Below are 14,551 nucleotides of genomic sequence, written 5' to 3'. Positions count from 1 at the left end.
CAAGAATGCCCTTCGACGCCTGTGCCTGCAAAATCACGAAGACTCCTGGGGGTAGGAGCTCCGCCTCCGACGATCAAGTTAGTAAAGATACGGGAGGTAGAATGCACGTAATGTAGAAGTTACTTCTCGCGTAATGGGAGAATTCTGCAATTAACGTTGCTCGGGGTAAGTGTTTTTCTTTTTGAGGAGTATTCAATGTGAACAACAAATGTTCCAGCCCCCCATTAATGAGGGTCCTTCCACTATTTATAGTGGGGAAGGGATGGTTTCCCTTTTAGGGTTTAGAGGACACGTGTCAGCAGAGGATTGGAGCCCTGCTGACCAACGGCTGGATGCCACGTGTCACTAGGCCATTGGGCCACGTGTTTAGGGTATTTTTACCCCAAACAAATCCCATTAATGATTTCTACAAATCTAATACTAGTAAATAAATTGATTATAAACTCTGAACAATTGTTTTCGAACCAAGTCAATATCAATTGTATTTATTTGATTAAGTCAAAAAAAATAAAAAAATAGTGAGATTAATTCAACTTTGTCAATAAACAATCCAGTCTCGTCCTCAACTTCTCATTCTATTCATCCTCATTTCCCCGCCAAACTATAAACAATTGCAATTTGCAACTTTCCACCAAAACTTGTTTCTTGATCAAAAACCCCTAATTCTTTCTATGTTGTTATCAACTATAAATTTCTCTGCAACAATTTTAATTTCGCCAAAAAAATTTCTACTTTTTTCTTGGATTTTAATGTTGCCAATTTCATCAAAATGGAGGATTTTCAAACTTTACAAGAGATCCGCTGTGAATCGATTCCAATTTCTTCTGGTTCTGATGCTCCCAGAAATGCTCTTTTCTTTCATCGGTTAGTTTAAATAATCTTCATTTCCTTTTTATTGAACAATTTTGATCAGTTTATTATTGTATGATGTAATTTTTTTTTTTTGTAAATTGGATGAAATTTTGTGGTATATGCTTACAGAATTTGAGTCTAAAGTTTTAATTTGTAAATTGGGAATTAGGGTATTTGAATTGTAGTTCAAATTTATGTTTTATGAAGTACTGTGATTACATTAGCAATGTATTACTTTCATTTACTACATTAGCAACTACAATTCAAATACCCTATGATTTTGTACGTAGTACAAAGTATTTTTCACAGTTAGCAGATGTTTACTAACTACAGAGTTTCTCAAAACTTGAAAAGAATTTTGCCTCCGTTACATATTATTTGCAACGATCAGACATTTTTCCTCTCTACTTTATGTCAGATCGTTGCAAATAATATGAAACGGACATAGTATATTTCTTGAAAGCTAAATTATTACTGTCACTAAAGCTGCGATTAACTATACACAGGTTTCCAGAACAAGGTACTGATTCCGTTGACCACGCTGACATAAGTTATTGTTCTATACACAGCAATGATGTTGCAACTGTACAGTGTATAGAATGTGTCAATAATGGATTGCCTGTCAAACACAGTTATCACTGCTCAAACAAGTGTTTTCGAGATGCATGGAAGAACCATATTTTGCATCATCATAGTGCAAATGTTAGCAATGCTTGTATCGAGGATAATGAAACACGGGGAACTCTAAATAGATGTAATTCTTGGCCACCTGGTGATATGGTGTCATGGTTTGATGAAAAGATAGAAGTGGTTATACCAACAGGGAGGATGTGGGTTAATAAGTTGGGCCCTTCAAATGCTTTAATACCATCAGCTGATGGTGTTGGATTTAGTTTTAAGCTCCAATCTGAAGCTGCAGTGTGTGCAGATGAGACCTTTGCTGTGACAGACCCTACCGTTCAGAGGCTAAATTTGTCGTCTCGTTCTCTTATTTGGTTACCAGATTCACCGAAAACTGAGAAGCATGACCTGACTAAAAAGGTTTCTAAAGCTGGCAATTTCAATGTTCTAACTTATAATATATTGTCTGACATCTATGTTTATGTGGACAAATATCCTTACTGTCCTGAATGGGCTCTAACATGGGAATACCGCCGAAAAAATCTGCTTCGTGAATTGATTAAGTATAATGCAGATATTTTGTGCCTTCAAGAGGTAATGACTCAGATTTTCATGGACATTTGCTATCCTACTTGTTTATGCTTGATACTGATAAGAGTGTTAGTCATGTCTGCAAAATTTGTCATACTGTATGAAGTGAATAATATCTTTACTTGTATGCAGTACTTGGAAAGGGTTAAAATTGTTATCATATATATTGTGTCTTATGCAGGTTCAGAGTGATCACTTTGAGAATTTCTTCAAGCCAGAGCTAGAAAGTTTTGGCTATTCTGTTGCCTACAAGAAAAAGACTAAAGAGGTATTTTTCGTTGTTTTTACTTCTTGTTATGGTAAAGACTGATCTTTTCTGCTTCTGGCTGGCTGCATTAGGATATTATTGGACTACTCTTAGACTCTTGTGTGCTAAAATGCATTCTTGAGTTTGAATAAGAATATATGTCTAGACTCTGGGGATGATCAATGAATCTACTGGTCAATAACATCTTTTTAAGAGTTAGTGTTGAGTGGCCCTTAGGCTATTCTTATGTCTTTTATTTTATTTATTTTACCCAGGTTTACACAGGTAATGGTTATACAATTGATGGATGTGCCACGTTTTACCGCAATGACATATTTAAGGAGGTCATGTCCTATGAGGTAATGTTGACCTTTTCTAGGGGATTTTGTGGACTTGTAAGGATGCTATGTTTATGATCTTTCCGCCCTTGGTTATAGCTTGAGTACAGTAAGTCTGCATTGTCACTTATGGAAAAACTGGAACCAGGCTTGAGGGATTATGCTAGAGTTCGACTGATAAAGGTCTATATTCTTATTTTGTCTGTTCGTGAAATCGTGTTGATTTGGATTTTTTTTCCTTAAAAATTAGAATTTTTTGTTTTCAGGACAACATAGCTCTTGCTGTCATATTGGAGGTGGTGGGCAATTTTGCTGATAGTGCTGCATCTTTTTCCAGACTCTGTGTGGTGCTGCTCAAATTTCTGTTATTTATTGATTGTGTTGGATACAGTTTGATTATTAGATGCTCAATTTTAGGTTAATGACCATATTTTTTGCATTTCCAAGATATTTCTTTCTTAATACGCAGGTTAATACTCACATATATGCTGGTAAGGGATTCCCAGATGTGAAGTTACTCCAGGTATGTTTAGATTTTGGTATTATCTCTATAATTCGATGTTGTCTTACAGAACCTTGACTTGAGGATGTTTTTGTACGCAAAGGTTTCTGATCTTGTCAATGAAATAGAAAAGACTATTGACTCAAAGATGCCTCTCTTTATCTGTGGGGATATGAACTCTTTTCCTGGAAGGTGAGACAACTACATTCAACATGAGGACGAATTGAATTTTACTGACATGGATTTCATGGTGAATAATGGGCTTTCTTGTTTGTATAAAAGTCTTAGCTGACAGTACTTGTTAATATATTTGACTGTGCCCATTCCAGCAGTTGCTAATACTGATCTACTTATTATTTGATCCATGCTTTCATACCTTTCAATGGTCTAAAACTCTAAACATCTTCTGTTCTAAACCTTAATTAGTTAATTTCCATTGTGCTTGTAAAATGCTTGTATGATACTACTAGTTTGCTACCCCTACCTGATTATGAGATAGTAATGAGCTGCTGTTGCATGAGTGCCTTTTTACTGAACAACTTGCTTCCAATTATGAAGTGGATTGTTATTGAACTTTATGCTTGCAAACCTATAAAGTTGCCCTTCCTGCTATCTGTCAGTCTTCAACTGATGACTTAACTTGCAGAAGTTGTAAGTTGTGATGGTACCTTGATGATTTGTTGGTAGCTTTTTAAAGACTGCATAAGTGGACCAAAAAAAAAACGAAAGAAAGATTATCTGTGAACTGGAGTTCTCATCAGATGTTAGGCTGTTAGCAAATTAGCCACTTACCATGCTCTCCACCTATTACAACTATTTTAAATTGATCAGAAAAAGATCCATTCAAAATCTATTTATATCAATCATGAATATATAGTTTCTCATGATCTGTTTCTTAGAAAAAGATCTGTTGTTGCAGTGATCCTTATGTTCTGCTCACAAAGCATGAGGTGGATATTGCATGTGCAGAGGCACCTGATCCACTATGTATATTTCAGCATCTCAAACTTCACCATTCAATGAAATTGGTAACTTCAGATTGATATTCTTGTATCTTTTTATGACTTTTGACACTATACCTCAATTCTTGTATGTATGCCGTTTTTGTAGTACCTATGTTGTGCCTGATGGTACTGATTAGCTGCTGCATTTCTCTTTATCCCAAAAAAAAATTCACCTATGAATATATTTTGTTACAGTGAGTACTTCATTGCAGGCCAGTGCATATGCGTCAGCATTTCTCAAGCCTCTCAATGATATCAAAAGAAGAAGGATGAAAATGAAGCATTCTAAAACAGGGGAGCCTCTTTTCACCAGTTTGACACCTTTTTATGGTAGCACCTTGGATTATATCTTTTACACAGGTATTCTTTCATATTATACCTTTGTCTCATTGTTTGCCAAGGTCTAAATTTGTTTTGTTCCCCTTCCTGCTATTTACGAAGTCATCTTTTCTTGATTCTTGGAAGGGGTAAGGTTGTGTGATTCCTAAACTTCCAGACCCTGCCATCTTCTTTTCAGGAGCCTTATCCAATGGATTGATGGTATAGATTGTTATCTTCTTCAAGAGTCATAACTTTTCCCAACCTCATAATCCACTTTATGATAAACATCACCTTTCTTTAGACTGTACACGTTTTCATTTGGGAGCACATAATCATAATTTTTTACATCAGGAACGTTGTTGCTATGCAGTAATACTGACTGGTACGTTGCTAGTCAAAGAATTTGCTGCTGAATGATTTTATTGACCTGTCTGTCGCTAGTTATTCATCGGTTTCTAAACTCACTCTACCAAAGATGTGCCATGTGCTAACCAACCTACATTATTTTTTAACTTCATTTATAACATTAAGTCACCATGCATTAAACTTTGATTAATTGCTGCTGTCTGATATATTCATCAACTTGCATTTACTTCTGCTTTATAAAATAGTTTTAGTTAATTCTATATTTTGTTCTTACAGTGGATAGCTTGGAAGTCGAAGGCCTCTTGGAGCTCCCTGAATTTGAGAGTGTGGGTAGAGCGCTTCCCTCCCCTTTTTGGTCATCAGACCATATTGCGCTCATGGGAAGTTTTCGAATTACAAGACCATTTCTTGGGTGAAATAGGAAGGTGCACATGATGGTATGTTTAGTAGCTCGTAAAGTTGCACTTAAACATCTAGTTAAAAATACATTATGAAAGTTGTGTTATGATTCCATATGAATGTATTTTTTTATTACATGTGTTTCACATTGAACATTGAAGGCTTTAGTAGTGTTGTCCGCTAGCCAAATGATGGACTTATGATCTTAGAACATCGGCGTATATATCCTAAAGTAACTACATATTCATCTGGTGTCTGATGTTTCCCAATTGGTTCTTTAAAGATCATCTCATGAAATCTAGATATCTAAGATGATAGAGCTCTTAATCATTTTCAGAGACTGTTTAGAGAGAGAAAGAGAAAGAGAAAGAGAAGAAGAAGTAAACTTGTGTCAAGATAGCAGCCATAGCAGCTTTGGCACAGCGAATGGTGTTGTGAGAGTCTGAATTTCTTCCACCATCATCTTTCGAAGGACCGCGTAAGTTTATTTAATTGGGAAAGGCGAGAATGAGGAGAGCACACGTTATTATACAATGCTAATTAATGAAATGGTGTTGAAGGCGAGTATGAAATTTCGGATTGGTGAAACATTTTCGTTTTGTGTTTGTGTTATGAACTTATGATGCAACTTCCTTCAAAGTTTTGTTGAATTTAATTTAAAAAGTCTGATTGCAGTTTTTAGAGGTGTCAATTGGCTCAATTCAATCAACTTACTCCTTATCTACTTTATAGTTTAACTAATAATAATAAAGTACTTTATAGTTTACAGAGTACTCCATCCGTTTTTAAATACTTGCTCCACTTTTTATTTGCGGCCGTTTTTAAATACTTGCTCCATTTCCTTATTTGGAAAGTTTTTACACTATTTAATCAATTTCTCTCATCTAATGGTCCCGACATATATTCCCTCTCCTCCAATTCTCTCTACTACTTTTGTTTTCTATAATTTTTTATTCTTCCACCAACTCCACTACCTCCATATTTTATTACTTTCTCTAATTTCTCCTAAAACTCCGTGCATGGAGAAATGGAGCAAGTATTTAAAAACGAAGGGAGTATATATTACTCCGTATTTTGTATATGGAGTAAATGAGATGATTGTTAAAGTAATAATTCCTTTTATTTCAAGAATCTACATAGGTTTTCTAATTTTTATTTTACATAGTTTTGTCTCCCATTTCCAACATAACTTTATGATGTGCACATTTTGTTGCTCTTAGCTTATCGGGTGCAACTAATAATAAATAATGCAAATTGATGTCATACTTCATTAATCCAAAATTTCAGACTTTTTTTTCTTAAATTTTATGCCTTTAACACACTACTACGTTGATCATTAGATTTTGTTTATAAATATACTCTCTCATTATTCTTACCTTCTTAATCAACAATCGCTGGTAATAATTGAATACCTAAGCAAGTAAGCATAAATGTATAATGTGGTTGTGTTAAAGCAAGCGGTAGCTAAATAAAATATTAAAAATACAAAACGAGATACCATAAAATTGCAAGGATTTTGTTTTTATTTTTATTTTTATTTTTTAAATTTATTTATTTATTTATTTATTTTGAAGAAAGAAATTTGTTTAATTACTTCCCAAAAATTTATGATTGGAAATGAAAGAAAAAGGGGAGAGCGCGTTCTATATAAGAACTAATAACGAAATGGTGTGTTTCCTTGAAGGCTAAGAAAAATAAGAAAATAAATAAAAAATAGTACTGTATGTTTTAATATATAGGGGGATTTGGTTATCAGACATATATTCAGACCTGCCAAATCATTGGATTATCATCTCTAAACAATGGAAGGCAACGAACCAAGTCAATAACATTGTATTAAATTTATTGATAAATTAACATAAAAAACAGAAAATAGTCAACAATCAATCTCGTAGTCAACTGGGCATTCTATTCATTATCATGACATCATTTCCCCCCGCCAAATATTAAACAATTGCAATTTGCAACTTTTTACTAAAAACAGGTTTTTAAGTGATCAAACAAGTAAACAACACCAAGTCTTTATTGTTTTTGCAAACAAAATCATCAAAATGCATCATCAAACTTTACAAAATATCCACTGTGAATCGACACCAATTTTTTCTGGTTTTGATGGTTCTAAAGAAGCTACTTGTATTTTCTTACATCGGTTAGTTTAAATGATCTTTGTTTCTACTTTTGAACTGCTGTGAATCGATAACATAGTTAGACTCAAATTAATTTCATCGATAACATCATTAATTTTCTGATATCTGATTGTTATTGTCAATACCATTAAGTTTACACAGGTTTCCAGAACAAGGTGTTGATAATGCTGACATACGTTATTGTTCTATACACATCAATGATGTAGCGACTGTGCAGTGTATAGAATGTGTGAAAAACGGATTGCCTGTCAAAAACAGCTACTACTGCTCAAACAAGTGCTTCCAAGATGCATGGAAGAACCATTGTTTGGATCATCGTAATGAAATTGTTAGCAATTCTTGCAACGAGGATGCTGAAGCAAGGGGAATTCTGAATAGATTTGATTTTTGGTCACCTGCTGATATGGTTTTAAGGCCTGATAAAATTGTAGAAGAGTTTATTAAGCGACAATTTGAAACTGCAGTGTATGCAGATGAGACCTTCGTGACAGACCCTGTCATTCAGAGCCAAAACTTGCTGTCTCCTTCTCTTTGTTGGATTCCAGATTCACTGAATACTGATATTACTGAGGTTGGCAATATTACTGTTCTAACTTTTATAATATGTTGTCCGAAATCTATGTCTATCCGCACAACTATCCTCACTGTCCTAAAGAGTTTCTAGAATGGAAATACCGCGGGGAAAATCTGCTTCATGAATTGATACAATATGACGCCGATATTTTGTGCCTTCAAGAGGTAATGACTCAGATTTTTCATGAATTTGCCATCCTACTTGTTTAAGCTTGACTTACCTGTTAGTCATATCTGCAACATGTCGTATATTGTGTTTTTGGCAGGTTCAGATTGATCACTTTGTGAAATTCTTCAAGCCAAAGCTAGAAAGTTTTGGCTATTCTGCTACAAGAGCAAGAATAACATGGTATTTTTCCAAATTTGTCACTTTTCCTTATTGTTGTGCTAAAGACTGATCTTTTCTGCTTCTGGCTGGCTGCATTAGGATATAATTTGACTTATCTTCTTAAGAGTTAGTGTTCAGGGGCTCTTAGGCTATTCTCATGCCTTTTGTTTTGTATTTACCCAGTTTTACACAGGTAGCGGTTATACCATTGATGGATGTGCCACGTTTTACCGCAATGACAAATTTAATGAAGTCGAATCTTATCAGGTAACATCAACTCTTTCCAGGGGATTTGGTGGACTTATAAGGATGGTGATACATCATGTTTATGATCTTTTTCCCCTTGGTTATAGCTTGAGTATGGGATGCCTGCATTGTCACTGATGGAAAAGTTGGAACCGAGCTTGAGGAAACAGGCTACAATTCGATTGGTTAAGGTCTATAATCTTCTTTTGTTTGTTCATGAAATGGTGTAGAATTGGATTTTTGGATTCCTGGTAATCAGAAACTTTCGTATGCAGGACAATGTAGCTCTTGCTGTCATATTGGAGGTGGTGGGCAACTCTGCTCAGAGTGCTGCATCTTCTTCAAAATTCTGTGTGGTGCTGCCTGAATTTCTGACACTTTTTTTTATTAGATGCTCAATTTTAAGGTTAATGACCATGTGTTTTTCATTTTCAACAAATTACTTTCTTAATGCACAGGTTAATACTCACATATATGCTGGTAGGGGATTCCCAGATGTGAAGTTACTCCAGGTATGTTAGGATTTTGGTATTATCTCTATATTTTGATGTTGGCATCCAACATTGACTTGAGGATGTTTTGTATGCAAAGGTTTCTAATCTTGTCAATGAGATAGAGAAGACTATTGACCCAAGAATGCCACTCTTTATCTGTGGGGATATGAACTCTCATCCTGGAAGGTGAGACACCTAAATTCAGCATGAGGATGAGATTTTGAATTTTTCTGACATGGATTTCATGGTGAATAATGGGATTTCATTTTTTTTTACATGAGTATTAGCTGACAGTACTTGTAAATATATCTGATTGCGCCCATTCCAGCATTTGCTAATGCTGATCTCGGCTTATTTGATCCATGCTTTCAATGATCCTCTGCACTAAACCTTAATTTCCATTGTTCTTGAAAAATGCTTGTATGATACTGTTAATCTGCTACTCAAAACTTATTATTAGATAAAATGAGCTGCTGTTGCATGAGTGAGTTTCTACTGTATTTCTTGCTTCCAAATTTGAAGTGGATTCTATTGAACTTCTTGCTTGCATGCCTTATAAAGTTGCCCTTCCTCCTATCTTTCAGTCCTTAACTGATGAATTAACTTGCAGAATTAGTTGTTAGTTGTGACGAGACCTCGATGACTTATTCTGATGGTTCAAGTCCAAAAGAAGAAAAAAGAGCTTAGTTACAGTGACTGTTTGTGAATTGTCACTGCTCTGTATTTAGCAAAATTTTGACAGGCTAATTGCTGTTTACTTTTGTAATATGGGAGTGATAATTATTGTTGACTGAGGTAATTAGCTCATGCTCTCCACTTATTACAACTTCAAATTGAGTAGAAAAAGATCCATTAAAATCTATTTATATCAGTCATGAATATATAGCTTCTCATGATCTGTTTCTTACAAATGATCTGTTGTTGCAGTGATCCTTACGTTCTGCTCACAGAGCGTGCAGTGGATATTGCACGTGCACAGGCTCCTGATCCACTACGTATATTTCAGCATCTCAAACTTCACCATTCAATGCAATTGGTAACTTCAGATTTGAAATTCTTATATTTTTTATGACTTCAACTCTTGTATGTACGGCATTCTTGTTGTAATTATGTTGCGTCTGATGCTACTGATTAGCTGCTGCATTTCTCTTTTATCCCAAAATATTTTCACCTATGATTATATTTTGTTACAGTGAGTTTCTTCATTGCAGGCAAGTGCTTATTCTGTAATAGGGGTGGAGCCTCTTACCACTTTGGATTATATCTTTTACACAGGTATTCTTTCAGATTCTGCCTTTGTCGTATTGTTTGTCAAGGACTCAAGGTCTGTAATTTCTCTGTTGTGTCCCCCTTCTTGCTATTTACAAAGTCATCTTTTCTTGATTCTTCGAAGGGGTAAGGTAGTGTCGTGGTTCCTAAACTCCCAGACCCTGCAAATCTTCCTGTTCACGAGCCTTATCCAATGGATTGATGGTACATATTGTTATCTTCCTCAAGAATCATAACTTGCTTTATTCAATTACCTTAAAAACCGCAAAATTTTAGAAACGAGCACTTGATTTTGGGACAGAGGGAGTATATGTTATTAATCTCACCCTACCAGAGGTGTGCCATGTGCTATCCTACCTATTGTAATTAAGTCACCATGATATAAACTGTAATTAATTGCCATTGCTGGCTGATTTATTCATCAGATTGCATTTACTTCAGCTTTAAAAAATAGTTTTAGTTAATTCTATACTCGTATTTTGTTCTTACAGAAGATAGTATGGAAGTTGACTGGCTCTTGGACCTCCCTGACTTTGAGAGTATGGGTATAGCGCTTCCCTCCAATTTGTGGTCGTCAGATCATATTGCACTCATGGGAAGTTTTCGAATCACAAAACCGTATTATGGTGAAGTTGCGTATTTCATGGTTCATATGATGGTATGTCAAAAAATATTATGTACCCTGGTGAATAAAACTGCATTATAACATCTACTTCTTCTGTTTCTTTGTAGTTGCAGATACATCACTTTTGAAAAGTGGAAGTTTAAAATTAGATGCATCACTTTCTTTTTTATATTTTCGCATCACGTGTTTTTTATTTCTAACTCTTTATTTCCTCATCTCCAAAAATCACTTGAGAATCCATGTTTTACAATTGATACAACTTAAAAAAACAGATAAAGTAGTAAAGATTTCTATCATAGAAACTGTGTTATGATTGTATTATTATTATATGTGTTTCTCCACTAAACATGGAAGGCTTTAGTGGTGCTCTCCACTGGCCAATTGATGGACTTGTTATCTTAGAACAATCGCGATATCCTAAAGAAACCACATATATATTCATTTGGTGTCTGATATTTCCCAATTGGCCTTTAAAGACCATCTTATGATGATAGTAATCTCCTAAATCAATCATTTTCGTTCTTGTTTCAGATACTTTGTATTAGAGAGAAAAAGAGGAAAAAGGAGAAACCTGGCTTCGGAGTTCAGATGCAAGTTTGGAGGGAGGAAGTAGCAGAGCAGCTTTGGCACAGCATGTGGCGCTGTCAAGTCTGAATTATTTCTGCCATCATCCTCCATTTTACTCTGTTATTTTCTCTCTGGAAGTTCAAAAATGTGGAAGGACCGCCAAAGATTTTGGTTGATAATATTTTAATACCACATACCCTTTTCTTTTCATTTTTTTTAAGAAGAAAAGATAGTAGAGATTTTATTATCTTTTTTTAAACGAAAAGATAGCAAGGCTTTTTCTCAAGTACTTCTCATACTGTACTTGATTTAAGCTCCTAAACTAGTGTGTGATTTAGGCTTTACTCTGAAATGATATTTTAAATAATTTCAGTTTTATATTAGATAATTTAAAAGATTTAGAGAAGGTATTGTGTACGGACTACGCACGAAAATTTGCGTGCAGCAGGCTTAGCTGATACATTTACTTGTTGGCTAATATGTTTCATGTGTTGACTGATATGTTTCATGTGTTGGCTGATATGATTTTTGTGTTGGCTAATATATTTCTTTTGTTGCTAATATAATTTTTTTTTTGATATGTTCCTTTTGTTGGATGCTAACAGACATCAGTTGGCTAATATGTTTCTTTAGTTTTAGCTGATATCTTTATTTTGTTCGTTGATATGTATATTTTGATTGTTGGCTTATATGTTTCATTTTGTTGACTGGTATGTTTACTTTGTTGGCTTACCTGTTGCTTTTATTTGTTGATTTCATTCTTTTGTTAGCTGATATACTTCATTTTGTGGTTGATATGTTTCTTCTTTTGGTTGATAAGTACCTTTTATTGGCAGATATATTCCTCTTGTTGGCTAATATGTATCTTTTGTTGGCTGATATATTTCTTTTGTTGGCTGATACATTTTTATTAATGTTTAATATGTCCCTAATATTTACTGATATCATAAATCAATTGGCTGATATGTTCATTTTAATGACTGATATGCGTTATGCGTTATTTGTTGGCTAATAAAACTAACCTACAATGTTTTCATTTACTTCTCTTTCCTCATTCCCCCTCTTCCAATCTTTTTTTCTCTTGTTTTAAATGAGAATGGGGTTTATTTCATTTCCTTCTCTCTCATCTTTCCCCCTCTTCCTCTCTTTCTTTCTCAAATCAGTCACAAATCCTCACGCCACCCCACCGACCCCACCGTCCAGTCGTCCACCGAGCCCACCCATCACCACCTCTACCTTAAGCCGAACCCACCGCAAATCACCAACCACCGAACCCACCCACCACCACCATTCACCTTAAGCCGAACCCACCTCAAATCACCAACCATCATTTTGATATTCTAGGGAACACTACAAACTAGGGGTGGGACTTCGGTCTGGCGGTTCGGTTTGACCTCGGTTTGAGTCGGTTTCGGTTTGGAGCGGTTCGGATTGAAACGGTTTAGTTTAGCTGGCGGGTCGGTTTGGTTTGGTTTGGGTTAGTCACGGCTCGGTTTGGTTTCGGTTTATTTCTTTGCGGTTCAAATTCGGTTTGGGTCATAAGCGGGTCGGTTTATAAACGATTCGGATTATGTCGGTTCGGTTTGATACGGGTCGGTTTAGGGGGCGGGTTTACCCGGGTCAATGTCAGTTCGGTTTACAAACGGTTTGGATCAAGTCGGTTTGGTTTGATATGGGTCGGTTTAGGGGCGGGTTTACCCGGGTCAATATCGGTTCGGTTTATAAACGGTGCGAATCATGTCGGTTCAGTTTGAAATTGGCCGGTTTAGTGGAGGGTTTACATAGTTCAATTGGTTCGGTTTATGAACGGTTTGGATCATGTCGGTTCGGTTTATAAGCGGTTTGGGTCATGAATTCATGATTGTTTTAAAGATCGCGTCATGACCATGATTTAATGAGTTGATACTTATAATACGATAAATCGATAATTAAGAATGTACAAGTATTCAATTAGATTGATCAACAAGTGTTTTAAACTTTTAAGTTTTAATAATCAGATATGTAAATATGTTTATCGATTGTAGTACATACCAATAATTCAATGAGGCAATGATACTTATGATAGTATGATAATGATACCAACCGTACATTCGTACGATATGATATACATAATAATTAATCTATAATTACATATACATTAACAATATTATATTGAATCAATTTCCATTTCCAAACATTGCATTTCTTATAAATTATAACTTACACGAGATTAAATGGATTCGTTATTTAGTTTGTTACTTTATTTAGATTACTAACTCAAACAACTTAATAAGTTAAATGGACGAAATCACGAAATCATGACCATGATTTAATGAGTTGATACTTATAATACGATAAATCGATAATTAAGAATGTACAAGTATTCAATTAGATTGATCAACAAGTGTTTTAAACTTTTAAGTTATAATGATCAGATATGTAAATATGTTTATCGATTATAGTACATACCAATAATTCAGTGAGGCAATGATACTTATGATAGTATGATAATGATACCAACCGTACATTCGTACGATATGATATACATAATAATTAATCTATAATTACATATACATTAACAATATCGTATTGAATCAATTTCCATTTCCAAACATTGCATTTCTTATAAATTATAACTTACACGAGATTAAATGGATTCGTTATTTAGTTTGTTACTTTATTTAGATTACTAACTCAAATAACTTAATAAGTTAAATGGACGAAATCACGAAATCACTAATTAAAGTGGTGATGAAATCATTATGCAATACTAATGTACGAATAGTCAAATATACAACGGTTAGATTGAATGCCCATGAAAAACAATGGTTAGATTTTCATTACTTTATTAGTTATTACTTATTAAGTTATTATTAGTTTATTATATATACTGATATACAGTCACAGACTCACAGATATATATAATATACATATAGAGATGTCAGATATTGATGTGCATTAACTCATTAAGTCATTAACTATGTCGTATTGAATCAATTTCAATTTTGAAACATTTGCGTTTCTTACAATTTATAACTTATAAGTAATAAACTAATAATAATAATAATAATAGTAATAATAA

General features: G+C 34.5%; 1 protein-coding gene and 1 pseudogene across 3 annotated transcripts; both read left to right on the top strand.

Moving 5' to 3' along the window:
* The first annotated feature begins 329 nt into the window (after positions 1-329).
* Positions 330-6,230, top strand: LOC110706576 (carbon catabolite repressor protein 4 homolog 1-like). Of its 3 annotated transcripts, XM_021884503.1 has the most exons (12): positions 330-864; positions 1,359-2,067; positions 2,246-2,332; positions 2,587-2,670; positions 2,749-2,832; positions 2,916-2,996; positions 3,119-3,172; positions 3,255-3,343; positions 4,071-4,179; positions 4,368-4,515; positions 5,119-5,279; positions 5,579-6,230. In XM_021884503.1, exons 1-11 carry the CDS (start codon positions 770-772, stop codon positions 5,256-5,258), a joined length of 1,680 nt encoding a protein of 559 aa, XP_021740195.1. In that variant the 5' UTR covers positions 330-769; the 3' UTR covers positions 5,259-5,279; positions 5,579-6,230. The 3 variants fall into 3 exon arrangements, with proteins under 3 accessions (XP_021740195.1, XP_021740196.1, XP_021740197.1); XM_021884504.1 differs by lacking the exon at positions 5,579-6,230 and having other exon boundaries at positions 5,119-5,486; XM_021884505.1 differs by lacking the exons at positions 5,119-5,279; positions 5,579-6,230 and having other exon boundaries at positions 4,351-4,498.
* On the top strand, positions 5,622-12,859 carry LOC110706577 (annotated as a pseudogene).
* Positions 12,860-14,551: the final 1,692 nt, after the last annotated feature.

This window comes from Chenopodium quinoa, unplaced genomic scaffold, assembly GCF_001683475.1.
Source record: "Chenopodium quinoa cultivar QQ74 unplaced genomic scaffold, ASM168347v1, whole genome shotgun sequence".
In the NCBI taxonomy this organism is placed as follows: Eukaryota; Viridiplantae; Streptophyta; class Magnoliopsida; order Caryophyllales; family Amaranthaceae; genus Chenopodium; species Chenopodium quinoa.
This window is presented reverse-complemented; position numbering and strand designations above follow the sequence as displayed.

Bases quoted from the DNA above. Each gene is read 5' to 3' on its own strand.
- LOC110706576 (XM_021884503.1), top strand. From the start codon at position 770: ATGGAGGATTTTCAAACTTTACAAGAGATCCGCTGTGAATCGATTCCA. The intron at 865-1,358 runs GTTAGTTTAAAT...AACTATACACAG, and splicing joins AATGCTCTTTTCTTTCATCG to GTTTCCAGAACAAGGTACTG. The intron at 4,180-4,367 runs GTAACTTCAGAT...ACTTCATTGCAG, and splicing joins TTCACCATTCAATGAAATTG to GCCAGTGCATATGCGTCAGC.